We start from the raw sequence: 17,718 nt of genomic DNA, 5'->3' as shown, positions 1-17,718 counted from the left end.
TCCATACTTCTCTCTTGGCTCTTACCCTTTTTTACTATGAATGTCTTACAATTCTGGTGACCAAATGTAAATTCTCTAACACAGACTTGAGTATCTCAACTGTGAACATTCTAAAAATCACCAAATTGCTACATTTGTTTGTGTTCCTGAAGTGCCAGAAGGCAGTGGTATGTAATAAGGAAGACACGACACTGAGAAGACCAAACCCGCTCTTTATTTTTGTATCTTTAGATGACTGGAATGAACAAGGAACCTAAGAGCTCTAAACATGGGATATGGAAACCATGTTTCACTTTATGGCTACCACCACCCATCCCCAAGGATCAGTAACTAGACACACATTTAAAACAGCTTTAGAGGATCCACTGGGGTTCTGAAACATTGTCGGTATTAAAGAAGCAAAAGCGAACTTAGGGTGTGAGAGCAAGGAAGGATATGTATATTTAATAGCGGATACGGTCACTCACCTGTCGAATTGACATGGTACAGAGAATATACAGAAAGATGAAGGAACAGTCCGTGGTGTCATCCCCAAGCAGGTTTCGATGAGACAGTCCTTGGATGTAGGAAAGGGGGGTGAAAGGGAGCTTTGCCACCACTCTACCATCAAATCTAAAAAGGAAAAAACAAGGAATTGTTATTTTTAGAAGACTGACAAGCTTCTTAGTTCCAGGGAAGAATATGAGACAGAAATAGAACTCTAAGTCCCTTGATCTCTAAAAAACAAAGAGCGATATTCTAAAAAGAGACGTACTGAACAAGGATGTAGGGAAAGACCTACATTTTTTCCCATCAATCTTTTTCTAAACTAATGATTCTTAATTGTTTCAGCATCAGAACCCTTTAACGTTCTGAAAATTTATTTGAGAACCCTACATTGTTTAAAGGTTATATCTATCCATATTTACTGCTTTATAAATTAAAACTGAGAAATGTTAAAATGTGTATTAAATCATTTAAAAGGTAGTGAGAAATTCATTATGTTAACACAAATATTTTTTATGAAAAATATCTTTTACAAAACAAAAAAGAATCTAGTGAGAAGAAAGGCTCTTTTTTTTTTTCTTTTGGCAACTATCTTTACTGTTTGTTTTTTTTTGTTGTTTTTTTTTTAATTTTTTTTTTTCAACGTTTATTTATTTTTGGGACAGAGAGAGACAGAGCATGAACGGGGGAGGGGCAGAGAGAGAGGGAGACACAGAATCGGAAACAGGCTCCAGGCTCTGAGCCATCAGCCCAGAGCCCGACGCGGGGCTCGAACTCACGGACCGCGAGATCGTGACCTGGCTGAAGTCGGACGCTTAACCGACTGCGCCACCCAGGTGCCCCTTTACTGTTTGGTTTAACAGAACACTGCTGAATTCGCATAGCTGCTTCAGTATACAGGCTGTTGCAGGGTTACACCATGAAACCTTGAAGCCTCTGGGAAATTCCACCGCACACTAATAAGAGAATAAGAATAAAAAAGGGGGGGGGGGAACTTACAACTACGACGGCGGTAATTTTCATCTCAAGGACCTCCTCAGAGTCTCAAGGAGGTCCAGGGAGCCCCAGACCAGACTTGGAGAATCGCTGTTCTGAACCGTGGCACCAAGGAGACTTTAAGAACCCTCTTTACAAGACTCAGAGATTCCCAAGACACACATTAAACAGGCTGAATATTTCTAAATAGAAATTCACGGACTATATAGTGGTGAATGAAAAAAGTAGATGCTTAAGATGCATACACAATATTTAGACATAACTTTTAACATACTGTTAGTGTTTGAAAGTTTTCTTTTTGCTTTTTCTAAAATAGAAAAATGTTTCTGAAAGAGAAAAGCTTAGAAAACAGTTCTAAAAAGATACATATCAGCATTTATGTTGAGTTTCTTTTATACTTTTCTATGAATAAGTTGTATAATCGGTCGATAATTAAAATTATAAAAATTAACGTGATTAAGGATAGTGATACTTTAAAACATAGCTAAATTATGCAGATAGTCTTTAATTCCAATTAAAGCGGCTAGAAAATGCCCTCTTAGAAAAACACTTGGGATTCAGAATGTTTCTATGGAGGGAGAGGGAAAAGAGAGGTAGTAATACCATCTTTGTCTTTGGGGGAAAAAAATCCCTAAATATCCAGATCAACTACAGTGCTTCTAAAGAGCTTCTTACACAACTGTCCTGTAAATACAGAATAGAATGAATCTGACATCTTCTATATACATGACCGTCCACTTACTACTGCCAGTTGCCTTCCCAGTACATATTTACACAGGAAACGGCTCAATCATGAACTGATTTTACTTATATATGACAAAAGTATTTAAAGATCTGCTTGAAGTAACCACTGTCACTCTCCTAAGCTCACAAAAGCAAAACAAAAGTAATAATTTTTTCAGAAGATACTCCCATTCTCTCAGAAGAAATATTAAATGCAATTGCCCCAATATTTTCTGGTTCCATGCTGCACACAATATGCTGTTCCAGGTACGCTGCTGTGACTGTCTTACTGGAGAGTCAGACCATGAGAAGAAGGGACAGAACACATATAAGCTGTCTATCCCCTCTTATCACTAACATACAAACCCAATAAATTAATCACATATAGTCATTTATTCTGTTATTTTCAACTTGAAATTGTAACAAAAACAAACAAACAAACAAAGCCTTTTAGAACCAGTAAACAAATTCAGACAAGTTTCAGGACACAAAAATCATAATTCATATTCTATTCACTAACAATGAGCTATATCATAAAGAAATAAAGAAAACAATCCTACTTACAATAGCATCAAAAACAAAACACTTAGGAATATACATAACCAAGGAGTACAGTGAAAACTCTAAGACATTGATGAAATAAATTGATGATGGCTCAGTCAGTTGAGCAGCCAGACTTCAGCTTAGTCATGATCTCGTGGTTCGTGAGTTTGAGCCCCACATTGGGCTCTCTGCTGTCAGTGTGGAACCTGCTTTGGATCCTCTGTCCCTCTCTCTCTGCCCCCTCTCCTACTTGTGCTCCCTCTCTCTCAAAAATAAACATCAAAAAAATTTTTAAGAAATATGGTGAAAAAGACAAATAAATGAAAATATATCTGTGTTCATTGATTGGAAGAGTTAATATTGTTAAAATGTCTATACTACACAAAGCCATTTACAGATTCAATACAATATCTATCAAAATTCCAACGGCAATATGATCCTAAAATTCATATGGAACCACAAAAGACCCTGAGTAGATAAAGCAATCTTGAGAAAGAACAAAGCTGGAGGTATCACATATCCTGATTTCAAACTACATTACAGAACTATAATAATCAAAACAATATTGTACTGGCATAAAAACAGATCAACAGGCTGGGGGAACAGAATTGAGAGCTGAGAAATAAACCCACTCATATAAGTCAACTGATAGGGGCGCCTGGGTGGCGCAGTCGGTTAAGCGTCCGACTTCAACCAGGTCACGATCTCGCGGTCCGTGAGTTCGAGCCCCGCGTCAGGCTCTGGGCTGATGGCTCAGAGCCTGGAGCCTGTTTCCGATTCTGTGTCTGCCTCTCTCTCTGCCCCTCCCCCGTTCATGCTCTGTCTCTCTCTGTCCCAAAAATAAATAAACGTTGAAAAAAAAAAAAAATTAAAATAAGTCAACTGATATTTGACTAGGGAGCCAAGAATACTTGATGGGAAAAGGATAGTCTCTTCAATAAATGGTGCTGGGAAAACTGGACAGCCACATGCAAAAGAATGATGTTAGACCTCTATCTGATACCACTCACAAAAATGAACTCAAAATGAATTAAGGACTGAAATGTAAGACCTGAAGCCATAAAACTCCTAGAAGAGGGAATGCAAACTGGTGTGGCCACTCTGGAAAACAGTAGGGAGGTTCCTCGAAAAATTAAAAATAGAACTACCCCACGACCCAGCAATTGCACTACTAGGTATTTATTCAAGGGATACAGGTATGCTATTTTGAAGGGGCACATGCACCCCAATGTTTACAGCAGCATTATCAACAATAGCCAAAGTATGCAAAGAGCCCAAATGTCCATCGATGGATGAACGGATAAAGAAGAGGTGGTATATATATACAATGGAGTATTACGCAGCAATCAAAAAGAATGAAATCTTGCCGTTTGCAACTGTGTGACTGGAACTGGAGGGTATTATGCTAAGCAAAAGTAGTCAGAGAAAGACAAATATCATATGACTTCACTCATATGAGGATTTTAAGACACATAACAGATGAACACAAGGAAAGGAAAGCAAAAATAATATAAAAATGGGGCTGGGGTGCCTGGGTGACTCATTTGGTTAAGCATCTGACTACAGCTCAGGTCATGATCTCAGGGTTTGTGAGATTGAGCCCCACATTGGGCTCTGTGCTGACAGCTCAGAGCCTGGAGTCTGCTTCAGATTCTGTGCCTTCCTCTCTCTCTGCCCCTCTCCCGCTCATGCTCTGTCTCTCTCAAAAATAAATAAACATTTAAAAAATGAAAGAAAAAAAAAAAACCAGGGAGGGGGACAAAACATAAGAAACTCTTAAATATGGATAACAAACACAGGGTTACTGGAAGGGCTGTGGGAGGGGGATGGGCTAAATGGGTTAAGGGGCAGTAAGGAATCTACTCCTGAAATCATTGTTGCACTATATATGCCAATTAACTTGGGTGTTAAATGAAAAATAAAAAAAAGAATTTACAAAAATTAAGATTAAAAAAAAAATCCTAGATGAAAATGTGGAGAAAAAGCTCCGTGACATCAGCTATCATTTTTTGGGTATGACACCAAGAGCACGAGCAACAAAAATCATCAAGTGGGACTACATTAAATGAAAAGGCTTCTGCACAGCAAAAGAAACAAGCAAGCAAGAAAAGGAAGAGGCAACCTATGGATTAGGAGAAAAAATCTGCAAACCATACATCTGACTAAGGAGCTACTGCTCAAAATACAATACAATGCAAACTCAATAGCAAAAAACAAATAATCTGATTAAAAAAAAATTTTTTTTTACATTTATTCATTTTTGAGAGAGACAGAGCACGAGCTGGGGAGAGGCAGAGAAAGAGGGAGACACAGAATCTGAAGTAAACTCCAGGCTCTGAGCTATCAGCACAGAGCCCGACGCAGGGTTTGAACCCATGAACCATGACATCATGACCTGAGCCGAAGTCGGACACTTAACTGACTGAACCACCCAGGTGCCCCTTTATTTAAAGATTTTATTTTTAAGTAATCTTTACGCCCAACATGTGGCTCAAACTCACAACCCCAAGATCAAGAGTTGCATGCCCCACCAACCGAGCCGGCCAGGTGCCCCTTCTGGACTATCTTTTGGTATTTCATTATTAAGTTTTTGATCCTCTTCCAATTGTTCTAATTCAATTCAGCTTAGAACTAGAGAGAAGGAGACAGCAGGGAGAAAGGAGGGAGGAGGAAATTTAGAAAGAATGAGAACAAGTTATTTGTCTGATCATATGATTATCTATCTAGAAAACCAGAGAACCAAATTAAATCCTAGAATCTATTAGAGTTCAGCAAGATGGTCAGTTACAAAATAAAATGACAAAAACTGGTGGCTTGCTTTTATACGAGTAGTAACGTGCTAGACAATACAAAATATATACAATACTTATTTGGAAAGTAACCACAAAAGCACATAAAGCAAACTTAGCGAAACACCATGTTCCTAGAAGAGAATATGAAAAATGATAAAGGTGTCTAACACTTCAAAATTAATGTATAAATTTAGTAAAATTTAAGTCAAAACTCAAATGAGATTATTGTAGGGGACACTGGGACATAAGTGATTCTAAAATTCATGTGAAAGAATGTGTGTCTCAGGAACAGTGAACAGTGCAGTTAGAACACAATAGTTGGTAGGCAATAAAAAGAAACACAGTTTGAAAAACAGGCTTTGGCCAAAGCATGGAATGCTGTGAAAGCCAGGTTATGGAATTTGGACTTAAGTCAGTAGTCAGAGCAGCACAATGCTACATAAGGACTAGAGTCAGAGACACATGAACTACATCCCAGCTCAATGTTTACTAGCTTTGAAACCTTGGGCAAGTTAAATAACTTGGGAGTTTCACATTCTCATCAGTAAAAGAAAGACTATAATCCTCAGCTCAGAAGGCTGTTAAGGGGCACCTGGGGGGCTCAGTCAGTTAAGCCTTGGACTTCGGCTCAGGTCATGATCTCATGGTTCATAAGTTCAAGCCCGGCATCGGGCTCTCTGCTGTCAGCACAGAGCCCGCTTTGGATCCTCTGTCCCCCTCTCTCTACCCCTCCCCTGCTTGCTCGCTCTCTTTCATTAATTAACTAATTAATTAAGAAACTGTGGCTTCAGTAATAAATAGTTTAAAAAAAAAAGGCTGTTAAGATTACAAAGGCAACAAAAGTTAAGGGTTTAGCACAGTGGCCAACACACAGTTACTATTCCATCAGCAGCAGTGTGGTCGTTAGGCAATGAGGAACATGCTTTTGGTGATGGTTAAGTTAATGCTGCCATGACAGGACACCTGAGGAGACAGAGCAGCGAGGAAGCTACTGCTACACCCAAGGCTAAGGGTAATAGCAGAGAGGAAAGGTAACATGCTGAAACTAGGAGGAGAGCTGGTGTTGCACAGACAGAAAGAGGAGAGGGAGGTGGGAGAAAGAGAGGAAGGGAAGGAGAAAGGAAAGAATGGATAGATGGATGGATGACTAGACAGACACAGAGGGGTCAGAGTCCACAGGAACCGTTAACCGATGGAGGAGAGGGTTGGCAGTATTAGAGATAACTTGGGATAAATTTGGGACAGGCTGGATACACAAGAAATGTGGGCTGAAAGGAAGAAAGGAGAGGGAGGGAAGCTACAAAGCCTTCAGTTCCAGGTGACTAGAACTGAGTACCCACTGAAAGACACACAAGTATCAGGAAGAATGCTGCTTTGGCAGAGAACATGATGGGTTCCAAGTGAGTCTCAGAAATAACATAAACAGAAATATGCCTCTCCAAGGCCCAGGGCCAGGCTGTTCTGTAGCCCAAGAAAAGGGAAAAATATAGTTGGGGTAGGGTGTTATTGTTATAGAATTTCTCTCTCTCAGAGAGCTCTATAATGGACCTTCTACAAATTACAATGACTGCTACGTAAGAAAGAACAGTCAGTTTTTAACTCGTAAACCAACATTTCCTATATAGATGTCTATTCCATTTGAAGGCAGTAAGCTGCTTGAGAGCTTAGACTGGGCAATTTTCTTTTACCTCCCACAGTGAGAGGCACCAAAAAAATGGCATGCAGCTTTTCAACCTGAACAGACATTAAAAATAGTTGAAACCTACTATAAATATTCACACAGAGCACTCATGGAAAACTGAAAACTGGAGCGAGAAAATCAAAGGAAGGCAAATGAAAAACATGTTATGATACTTTGTGATTATGTGATTCCATGATTACAATCAAATGTATTAGCTTCATTTAGCAACTAAACCAACTATGGATTCAAATCAAAACTGCATGCCAAGCTCTAGTTTTAACTACAGAAAAAAATGAAAGAACTGGCAAATTCTTCTAAAAAGATAATCTAATATTACCTCCTACTGTAAATAACGAACATAAGCCAAATGATCCATTTCCATGTTTCACAACTTAGATTACAAGTCAAGACTTCTCCCTACTTAAACCTAATGTCAACACTCTTATCAGTAAAGACATACAGTCTTTGAAAATTAGATTTACATTATTGACCTATCAACAGAATGTACACAATTCTGTATTATTTTTTCCAAACACTATTGATGTGTTAATACTGAAATAAACACTCTCAATAGAACATTTATTGCTGAGATTAGTCTATCTTATTAAAGGACACTTTGAGCTATCTGGGGCTAAAATAAACTATGACCAAAGAGTTAGTAGAAGACATTTTCATCAACTACATTCAGACTCATACTTTTGAGAATTTGGTTCCACTGCAACTGATTCACTAATCAGTTGTTTGGTTTTTTTTTATTTGAGAGAGAGAGAGAGAGAGAGAGAGAGTGCACATGTGAGTGGGGAGAGGGGTAGAGGGAGAGAGAATCCCAAGCAGGCTCCACACTTAGCACAGAACCTGATGTGTGGCTCAATCCGACATCCCTTGGACCATGACTAGAGCCAAAATCAAGAGTTGCACGTTCAACTGATGGAGCCCCCCAGTTGCCCCATAATTTAAAATTTTTTGATTCACGGGGCACCTGGGGGGCTTCGTCAGTTGAGTGTCTGACTTCGGCTCCGGTCATCTCATGGTTCGTGAGTCCAAGCCCCGCATTGGGGTCACTGCTGTGAGCGTGGAGCTGGCTATGCATCCTTTGCCCCCGCTCTCTCTTCCCCTCCCCTGCTTGCACTCTCTCTCTCTCAAAAATAAATAAAACATTAAAAAAAATTTTTTTTGTTTTGATTCACATTTCAAATGGGATCAAATTCTTACCTCAGAATAGTACAGAAACCATGAATGAGGAAACTGGGGTGTATATTTACAACTATTTTTTAATTTATTCAGTAAATATCTACGTAAGCCCTGAAACCCTAAGGATACAAAAACTGTTACATGGGAAGACTATAGGAACTTACAGTCTACTAGAGGGAGACATAAACATAAGTTTGATAAAAGACAAACAAACATAAAACTAAGGAATAAAACAAAATGCTGAACCTCTAGTAGGGCAGGACTGAAATCTGTCACAAAAATCACACAATAAAGCTAAGGCCAATCAGAATAGATACACACACACACTGCATTAACCTTAAAAATATTATTTAAAAAATCAGAAGTATGAGAACACTAGAAGTGAAGCATCAAATTTAAAAAGTATAAATGAAGGGCGCCTGAATGGCTCAGTCAGTTAAACGTCCAACTTCAGCTCAGGTCATGATCTCAGTTTATGAGTTCGAGCCTCACGTCGGGCTCTCTGCTGTCAGCACAGAGCCTGCTTCAGATCCTCTGGCCCCTCCCCCCCCCAAATAAACATTAAAAGAAAATTTTTTTAAGTATAGATGAGTACTTAGCCAGGCCTATGCTGTCTAGAATGTAACAATTTAAGAAGAATATTTGAGTATTTCAATTGTAAATGGACACTTACTAGTTAACTATAAAACCTTTCAATGATTGCTTTGCCTGATAATTCACGGTGATATGTATCCAAGAAACGAGAGAAAGTATGGCAGAGTGAAAAAGAGTACTGAGTTTAGAATTATAGGGGCGCCTGGGTGGCGCAGTCGGTTAAGCGTCCGACTTCAGCCAGGTCACGATCTCGCGGTTCGTGAGTTCGAGCCCCTCGTCGGGCTCTGGGCTGATGGCTCAGAGCCTGGAGCCTGTTTCCGATTCTGTGTCTCCCTCTCTCTCTGCCCCTCCCCCGTTCATGCTCTGTCTCTCTCTGTCCCAAAAATAAATAAACGTTGAAAAAAAAAAATTTAAAAAAAAAAAAAAAAAAAAAAAAAAGAATTATAAGACAGAGGGGTGCCTGGGTGGCTTAGCTGGTTAAGCGTCCGACTTCGGCTCAGGTCATGATCTTGCGGTTTGCGAGTTTGAGCCCCGTGTCGGGCTCTGTGCTGACAGCTCAGAGCCTGGAACCTGCTTCAGATTCTGTGTCTCCTTTTCTCTCTGCCCCTCCCCCAACTTGTGCTCTGTCTCTCTATATCAAAAATGAATAAATGTAAAAAAAAAAAAAAAAAAGAATTATAAGACTGAAATCATGAGACTCTTAGATACCTCAGGCAAGTTATTTCATCTTCCAAAGGTCCCTTTCAGCTCTAAAGGTCTATGATTTTAGACCCTTAGCTAAAAGGAAATTTAATATTAAAACCATTTTGGACACCTCCTCTAGTCCTCACCTAAATAAAAACAGCCACTCAATTCTTTTCCCCACTTTATACACACACACAACATCTATCAACATATTTGTTTATCTATCTTTTCTTCCCATAAAATCGATTATGGCAGGGGCCATGCTTTATTTGTTATATTCCAGTACCTACCACAGTGCCTGGCACGGAGTAGGCACTGCGCTGGTGGGGAGGGAAGAATGGACTAGAAGAAGTGGGGAGGTGCAGGGAGAGGCAGAGACAGGCAGAAGTGGAACAGGGGAGGAAGAGCAGGAGGAAAGGAGAGTAAAGAGGGAGAGAGGGAAATTCTGCTTTCTGCAGAGGTGATACAGGTGGGCCCTGACAAGGAATCAACGGCTGCTTGTCATCTTTGGATATTTTCCCAGTTCCTACCAAAAGCAGTTCCACAATGACTCAAGCCTGCTACCTGCCAGTTTAGACAATAGTAACTTACTTTCCTGTCATACAGCTAACAGTTGTTAAAGCGTCAAACATCTCTGTAGGACCCCCTTCATTTTGAACCAGGATGCTAGTAAATAACTTAAAAACACACAAGACATATTAAATTCTTTTTAGAGGCCTCATAATATCTTGGTCTTTACCTTGTACATAAAATATCCTCAATATTAAAGAGGATGAAAAAGTTTTCATATAATTGTATTCTCTCAGAATTGAATTTCCTTGATTTTGGTAATTGAATTGAAGTTATATAAGAGAATGCCCATGTGTGTAGGAAATACACGTTTTAGTAGTTATGTGTAAAAGGGCATGAACCCTATGATATACCCCTGAATAATTAAAAAAAAAAACATAAATGTGTGTATGAGTACATATATGATATGGAAGACAGAAAAAGAGAAAGAAAATGGAGCAAAATGGGTGAATTTGGATAATGGATATATTATTCTTGTAACTTTTCTACAAATTTCAAATTTCAAAATAAAGTATTAGCCAAAAAAGTTAACTGCTCACACATACACACACAGAGACAACAACGGTGATGTAAGACCATGTTATGATTAAAGTTTACTCACATGGAATTGAACATTCCCATTAGGGCAGTAAAACAAAAGCCAATTGCAAACATGGATTTCATTCGGACCTGTAAAAAGACCAATTGTCATTTCACACTAAAGAAAACTGCCACTAACGCACACCCTCAAAAATTTTGGTTTCATGTCATGTTTAAAAGGCCCTTCACGGCAAAAAGTTGTTTACTGGCTAATCCGCCCTCCACCTCCAAGCCCTTCTCCTTGTCCCCTACTGATGAATGGTATAAGGGTAGCCGTGCAACCCAATTCTGGCCAGTGACTTACAAGTACTGAATGGGATTTTTAAAAGGGATGAACTTGGCCAGCATCCCGTTAGGTCTTTTGCTCATTCTTCTTCCTCGGAACGAAGAACATAACACCTGAAGGTAAAGCACTATCAAATAACCGAACAACCATAATCTAAGGATGGCTAGATTCTTAATCTAGAGTCCTTAATGACATTACTAACCTGTCACACCAGCCCAGGACTGCCAAACTCTGGACTTGTTGAGCAACTAAACAATCTTTATCTATTTAAGTCATTGTTGGTTAAGTATTCTGTTCCTTACAGGTCCCTTCTTACTTAATTACCATATGTGGTAAAAGTATAAGTAATCAAAAGATCAGAAAAATGTAAGATTAACAGTTGTTATCTCTGGGGGCACCTGGGTGTCTCGGCTAAGCATCCAATTCTTGATTTCAGCTCAGGTCATGATCTCACGGTTCATGAATTCGAGCCCCGAGTTGGGCTCTGCACTGGCAGTGCGGAACGTGCTTGGGATTCTCTCTCTCTCTCCCTCTCTCTGCACTTCCCCTGCTCGAGTTCTTTCTCTTAAAATAAATAAACGAACTTAAAAAAAAAAAAAATAGCTGTTATCTCTGGATGACAGGCTTATCAGTAATTTTTCTCTCTTCTTTCTGTAGTTTCTGAATTTGGTGTTGTAAACATTTATGATTATGTCAACAGAAAAGTTATTTTCAAAAAGATGCACTTCTGAGTTACAGCTTTAAATTAGTAAGAATTTTAAGAAACGGAAGATAATATAGCAAAGGTCTCTCAGTAAGCAAAGGCAACTGTTGCACAGTTCAGATGTCCTGTGTTAAACATACAGAAATTAAATAGAAAAATTAGTCAAGCCACATAATTAGCCTACCTATGCCTTAGACACGCTTGAACAAACTCTACCGTTTACAAATAATGAGTAAATGGGTAATAAAATCACTTGTCTTTACACTTTATGGTGTGCCTGACACTCAGGACAAAAGGCCTCTAAAGAACAAAGGCAACAATAAAGGCCATCTCTAACGCTTCAACTCAGATACCGGGCTGACACAGGTCACCAGAAAACCAAAGACTCAGCAATGACATGAGAAAAGCAAAAGAGAATAGATACTTCAGGGGCACCTGGGGGGCTCAGTCAGTTAAGCATCCGACTTCGGCTCAGGTCATGATCTCATGGTTCGTGAGTTCGAGCCCCGCGTCGGGCTCTGTGCTGACAGTGCGGAGCCTGCTTGGAACTCTCTCTCCTTCTCTCTCTCTCAAAATAAATAAATAAAACACATAAAAAAGAAAACAGACTACTTCATTTAAAACACACGGGGGAAGCTATCAAGAACTGTGTGAGAGGGACAAATTATGAGCTCCGGACAGCCCAGAAGAGTTCTTCCTACTACTGAAATCAAAGTTTAAGCCCAGGAGCGTATTTTCACTTCTGTCTGGTCCAGGAACTCCCAGGACATTATGGGGTGAATTTCTGAAAAGGTAAGTACGGTGTACTTAATGCAAATCAGGGCCTTTTGCTAAAAAAATATTTTGTAGTTTATCACAAAATTGTACTTAAGACTCTTACCATCGATAGGTCTCTGTTGTTATTTTTCAGCTTCTCTTCTTGCCTCTCTGAAAAGAATTAATGAACTGGTTAATATACACAATGCTGAGCACAAAGCAGATGTTAAACTGTCACTGACTGGTGACTACAAAAGCACTTCTGTCTCAGTATCACTTAAGATGAGCTGAATACCTGGAACACTGTAGACTTTATATTAGCAAACAATTCAAGTGTATCAGAGCACTAAAATATTTCAATTTAAATAAAATAAAAATTTTAAAAAATTTTTTTCATGTTTATTCATTTTTGAGAGAGACAGAGACAGAGAGAGACAGAGCACAAGTGGGGGAGGAGCAGAGAGAGAGGGAGACACAGAATCCGGAGCAGGCTCCAGGCTCCGAGCTGTCAGCACAGAGCCCGACGCGGGGCTCGAAACCACAAGTCAAAGTCGGATGCTTAACCGACTGAGCCACCCAGGCGCCCCTAAAATAAGAATCTTTACAGATTCGTTAAAAATTACCTCTGGTAGGGGCGCCTGGGTGGCGCAGTCAGTTAAGCGTCCGACTTCAGCCAGGTCACGATCTCGCGGTCCGTGAATTCGAGCCCCGCGTCGGGCTCTGGGCTGATGGCTCAGAGCCTGGAGCCTGTTTCCGATTCTGTGTCTCCCTCTCTCTCTGCCCCTCCCCCGTTCATGCTCTGTCTCTCTCTGTCCCAAAAATAAATTAAAAAACGTTGAAAAAAAAAAAATTAAAAAAAAAATTACCTCTGGTATTTAGTGTTTTAACTCCACATTAAGGTATACTTTTACATTACACTGATGGGAAGTGTAAACATAATGACTGCACTTAGGTTTCAAATATGAGTTACTCATCTCTGATGCTTTTCCCCCTTTCAGTTTCTTCAAGAGAGCATAGTCTAGGGGCGCCTGGGTGGCTCAGTCGGTTAAGCATCCGACTTCAGCTCAGGTCACGATCTCGCGGTCCGAGAGTTCGAGCCCCGCGTCGGGCTCTGGGCTGATGGCTCAGAGCCTGGAGCCTGCTTCCGATTCTGTGTCTCCCTCTCTCTCTGCCCCTCCCCTGTTCATGCTCTGTCTCTCTCTGTCTCAAAAATAAATAAACGTTAAAAAAAAAAAAAAGAGAGAGAGCATAGTCTAGAAAATAAAAGCTAACCAAGATAAACTTAAAATTCAAGTTCTTTCATACTACAGACGAATCACTCCACAAATAAACATAGTTTTATAGGTAAGTCACTTAGAAAGCTAGAAAATTTGACATAGATTTCAAGAAAGTCGTTACACACACACAACCCCAACTGCTGAAGAAGTCTCAAGTGTGCGCTAATGCCCTTATTTACCATCTTCCCATCAACATAAAGGGTTTCATGGTTTCTATGAAGAAACCGAGACCCTGCAGAGGGTAAGTGACTTGTCAGAGATCACATAAGCCAGGACTAGATCCAAGTTTCCCAACAGCCAGCCCAATATTCTGTATATACACTATGCTATCGCTCTCTTTGATCATGTATTATTATCACTGGGATTAATTTATCCAAGAAATACTTATTGATTACCTACTACATGCCAGGTACTTTTCTGAGCAGTGGGGATACATGAATGAGCAAAACACACAAAAATCCCCACCCTCCCGGGAAGATTATAAAATCAAAATATAATATCCTCTAAAATTAAAAAAAAAAAACTACCATTAGAATAAATTGGCGTGAGGGCTAGCAAACTTGGATAGAAAAAGGAAAGGAGGATCAAGAACAGGCCTACAGGAAGACTGGCCTGCAGACCGGACCGCAGTTTGCCAACAGTACACAGTGGGATGAATATATGATCTCTTGCCCTGAACTGCTCGTATCCAGTTTGTTCTCCGTGGGAGGAAAGGATATGGACAGGAGACAGGGGGATGCTGCAGGTATATGGAAGAAAATAAACGAAAAGCAATGAAGCTGAGGTCTATCTTGGGGGAAGGAGCTCTTTTTCTATCCGGGTAGTCCTCTTACAACGTAACAAGACATTTTTAAATTGTGGGGTTAAGGACTGGGGTATGAGATGATGAGAAGGTAGGCTTAAAATAACTAGAGATGGAAGGGAATACCGCTAAGAAACTTTAAAAAGTTACAGAGGAGAGCCTGGGTGGCTCAGTCGGTTAAGCATCCGCCTCCGGCTCAGGTCACGATCCCATGGTTCATGGCTTTGAGAGAGCCCCATGTCAGACTCTGTGCTAACAGCTCAGAGCCCGGAGCCTGCTTTGGATTCCGTGTCTCCCTCTCTCTCTCTGCCCCTCCCCTGCTCATGATCGGTCTCTCAAAAATAAATAAATGTTCAAAAAAATTAAAAATAAATAAAATAAAATAAAAGGTACTTATAAAAGGCACTTATGCTAGAAACCTGGGCATATCCCTGACTCCCTACTTTCTCATCCAAACACCACATCCTATTAATTTTACCTCATATTTATGAAACCCTCCCCCTGCTCACCTCCTTCCTACCACGTCTGAATGAAGATTTCTAACCCCTCTTACCTATGTTATTTCAAGTCTCCCAGCACGCCTCACTGCCTCCAAACTTGCTCCCTCAAATCCATCTTCCACGTAGCTGCCTGTTAGATCTACCCACAAGGCAGAACCGACCAAAATTGTGATGCTCCCGCGCTTAAAATTCTGGCATGGCTTTTCATCCTCAAGAGCATGTCCCAGCGTCACCTGCCAGTCGGCCGTCTGGCCCTGCTTATTCTGCAGCCTCATTGCTAACCCCCTCCCCCCACCCATTAAGTTTTATGTTCCTGCAACACCAAACACCCTCTATATGAAGTCTTTCTCTGGACTCAACGTCTTTGTTCATGAAGTCCTTTCTACTTGGATGACAAACTGTCCCAATTTTCCCTGGATCGTTCTCATTTTAGCTCTGAAAACCACACTTCCCCCAAAACTCCTCAGTCATGACCAACTGGGATTTCTACCTAGAATGTTTTATCCTGTGTCTATCCAACCCCTTCCTAGTTAGCTAGTACTCAACTTTTAAGCCTCAGCAGTCTCATCTCCTTTTGAAAATCTTGATTCCTTAGTCAGCATTATTCTATGGAGCTTCCTACAATATGAAAATATTCTGTATCTGTGCTGCCAGTAAAGTAGTCACAAATTACATGTGGCTCCTGAGAAAAGAAAATGTGGCCCAATGTGATAGAGGAACAAAAATTTTAACTTAATTTAATTAATTAAAAAAGCCAAACGTAGCTAATGGCTGCTGTACTAGACAATGTAGTCTTAAGACACTGGATTAGGGGCACCTGGGTGGCTCAGTGGTTGGGGCACCTGGGTGGCTCAGTGGTTGGGCAACCGGCTTCGGCTCAGGTCATGATCTCACAATTCGTGAGTTCGAGCCCCGCATCGGGCTCTGTGCTGACAGCTCGGAGCCTGGAGCCTGCTTCAGATTCTGTGTCTCCCTCTCTCTCTCTGCCTCTCCCCCACTTGCACTCTGTCTGTCTCTCAAAAATGAATAAACGTTTAAAAACAAAAACAAAAAGACACTGGATTAGCAGTCCTTTCTTTATGCTTCCAGAATATTCCATATACATCTTTATCATTATACTCACTGAATTTGTACATTCTGTTATAATGATCTGTTTCTATACCCATAAACCCAACTAGATGGTAGGCTCTTGGAGGACAAGGAACCTCTATGCCTTCTTCATCTCTGTATCCTTAGTAACTGGCACGTAGTTAGTTGCTCAACATTGTAGTGTGTGCTCAACAATTGTTTCATGAATGACTCAGCAATATAATAAAAGTTGATCTGAAGATAAAGCATACCAAAAACCCTTTTGTAGGAAGAGTAGTCCTTTATGATAAAGCTGGTAGCCTAAAGAGGCAGAAAAAGCAAAAAGAGCCTCAACGTTGAGAGCAAACTAAAGTGACGGTTTTTCTGAAGCTCTATTCCATTTTTTCCAATTATGTCCAAACAGAAACTATAACCATAAGTATTGTCAAGGTAGGCTGTATGGATACATGGCTTAACAAAAATATAGCAACACAGGTATACGAAACATGCCAACACTACTATAGTTCTTGAAGATTCTTCAACTCAAATTGTTATTAAGTACTGACCATATACAAATAAAGCAGTTTTAGTTGGGTTTTAAATAATTCAGAAATAAGTTAATATTCACTTGATTTTAGAGGAGGTAAAAAATGCAAATTTCTTAGATGTTTGCTTCGCTCCTGCCTAGCTCTGATAAATTCACGGCCGAGCACGATCAGCTGTACAAGATGTAGTCAGATGGTATAGAAGCTAAGACTAATTCTCATTAGTCCTACTAATGAGGCATTTTAGTCATGGGCAAGTAACAGCTGATTATGTCTGAGGCTGCCTAAAAGGCGTACGTTACAGGAGCGCCTGGGTGGCTCAGTCAGTCGAGCATCTGACCTTGGCTTAGGTCATGATCTCACGGTTTGTGAGTTCAAGCCCTACATGGGGCTCTGTGCTGAACTGTTGCTCAGAGCGTGGAGCCTGCTTCAGATTCTGCCTCCTCCTCCCTCTGCCCCTCCCCTACTCACGCTCTCACTGTGTCTCTCAAAAATAAATATAAAAAAAAAATTTTAAGGTGTGTGTTACATACTCCACTGATTCCACTTTTCACTAGGGACCATTCCCAACAGAACAGGACAAAAAAGACACATATAAAAAGGTAAAGTTGATTTTTAAAAAGACACCTTGGGGCACGTGGGTGGCTCAGTCGGTTAAGTGTCGGACTCTTGATTTCAGCTCAGGTCATGATCTCACAGGTTCATGGGATCGAGCCCCGTATTGGGCTCTGGGATGACAGCGTGGAGCCTGCTTGGGATTCTCTTTCTCTCTCTGCCCCTACCTTGTGTGCACACTGTCTCTCTCAAAATAAGTAAATAAACTTAAAAAAAAAAACCAACATGTAAAGTGCTTACTTCAGTGTGCTGTAGATGGTTAAGTACTCAATAAATTCTGACCACTATTTTATTTACTTACATTTTTATTTAACTAATTCACACTAA

The 17,718-nt window shown here is 40.3% G+C and overlaps 1 protein-coding gene across 1 annotated transcript in view; it reads right to left on the bottom strand.

The window, feature by feature from the left end:
- The window catches only part of TMCO1 (transmembrane and coiled-coil domains 1), a 40,689-nt gene that overhangs the window by 16,231 nt on the left and 6,740 nt on the right, over positions 1-17,718 (bottom strand). The window contains exons 4-6 of the mRNA XM_047841619.1: positions 12,709-12,755; positions 10,862-10,929; positions 468-612 (exon numbers count right to left, since the gene is read on the bottom strand). Of these exons, the coding sequence (XP_047697575.1) occupies positions 468-612; positions 10,862-10,929; positions 12,709-12,755 (260 nt within the window). The remainder of the gene's footprint in view (positions 1-467; positions 613-10,861; positions 10,930-12,708; positions 12,756-17,718) is intronic.

The sequence above is a fragment of the Prionailurus viverrinus genome, chromosome F1, assembly GCF_022837055.1.
Source record: "Prionailurus viverrinus isolate Anna chromosome F1, UM_Priviv_1.0, whole genome shotgun sequence".
NCBI classification, from domain to species: domain Eukaryota; kingdom Metazoa; phylum Chordata; class Mammalia; order Carnivora; family Felidae; genus Prionailurus; species Prionailurus viverrinus.
The sequence above is the reverse complement of the archived record's forward strand: the minus strand, read 5'-3'. Positions and strand labels throughout refer to the sequence as shown.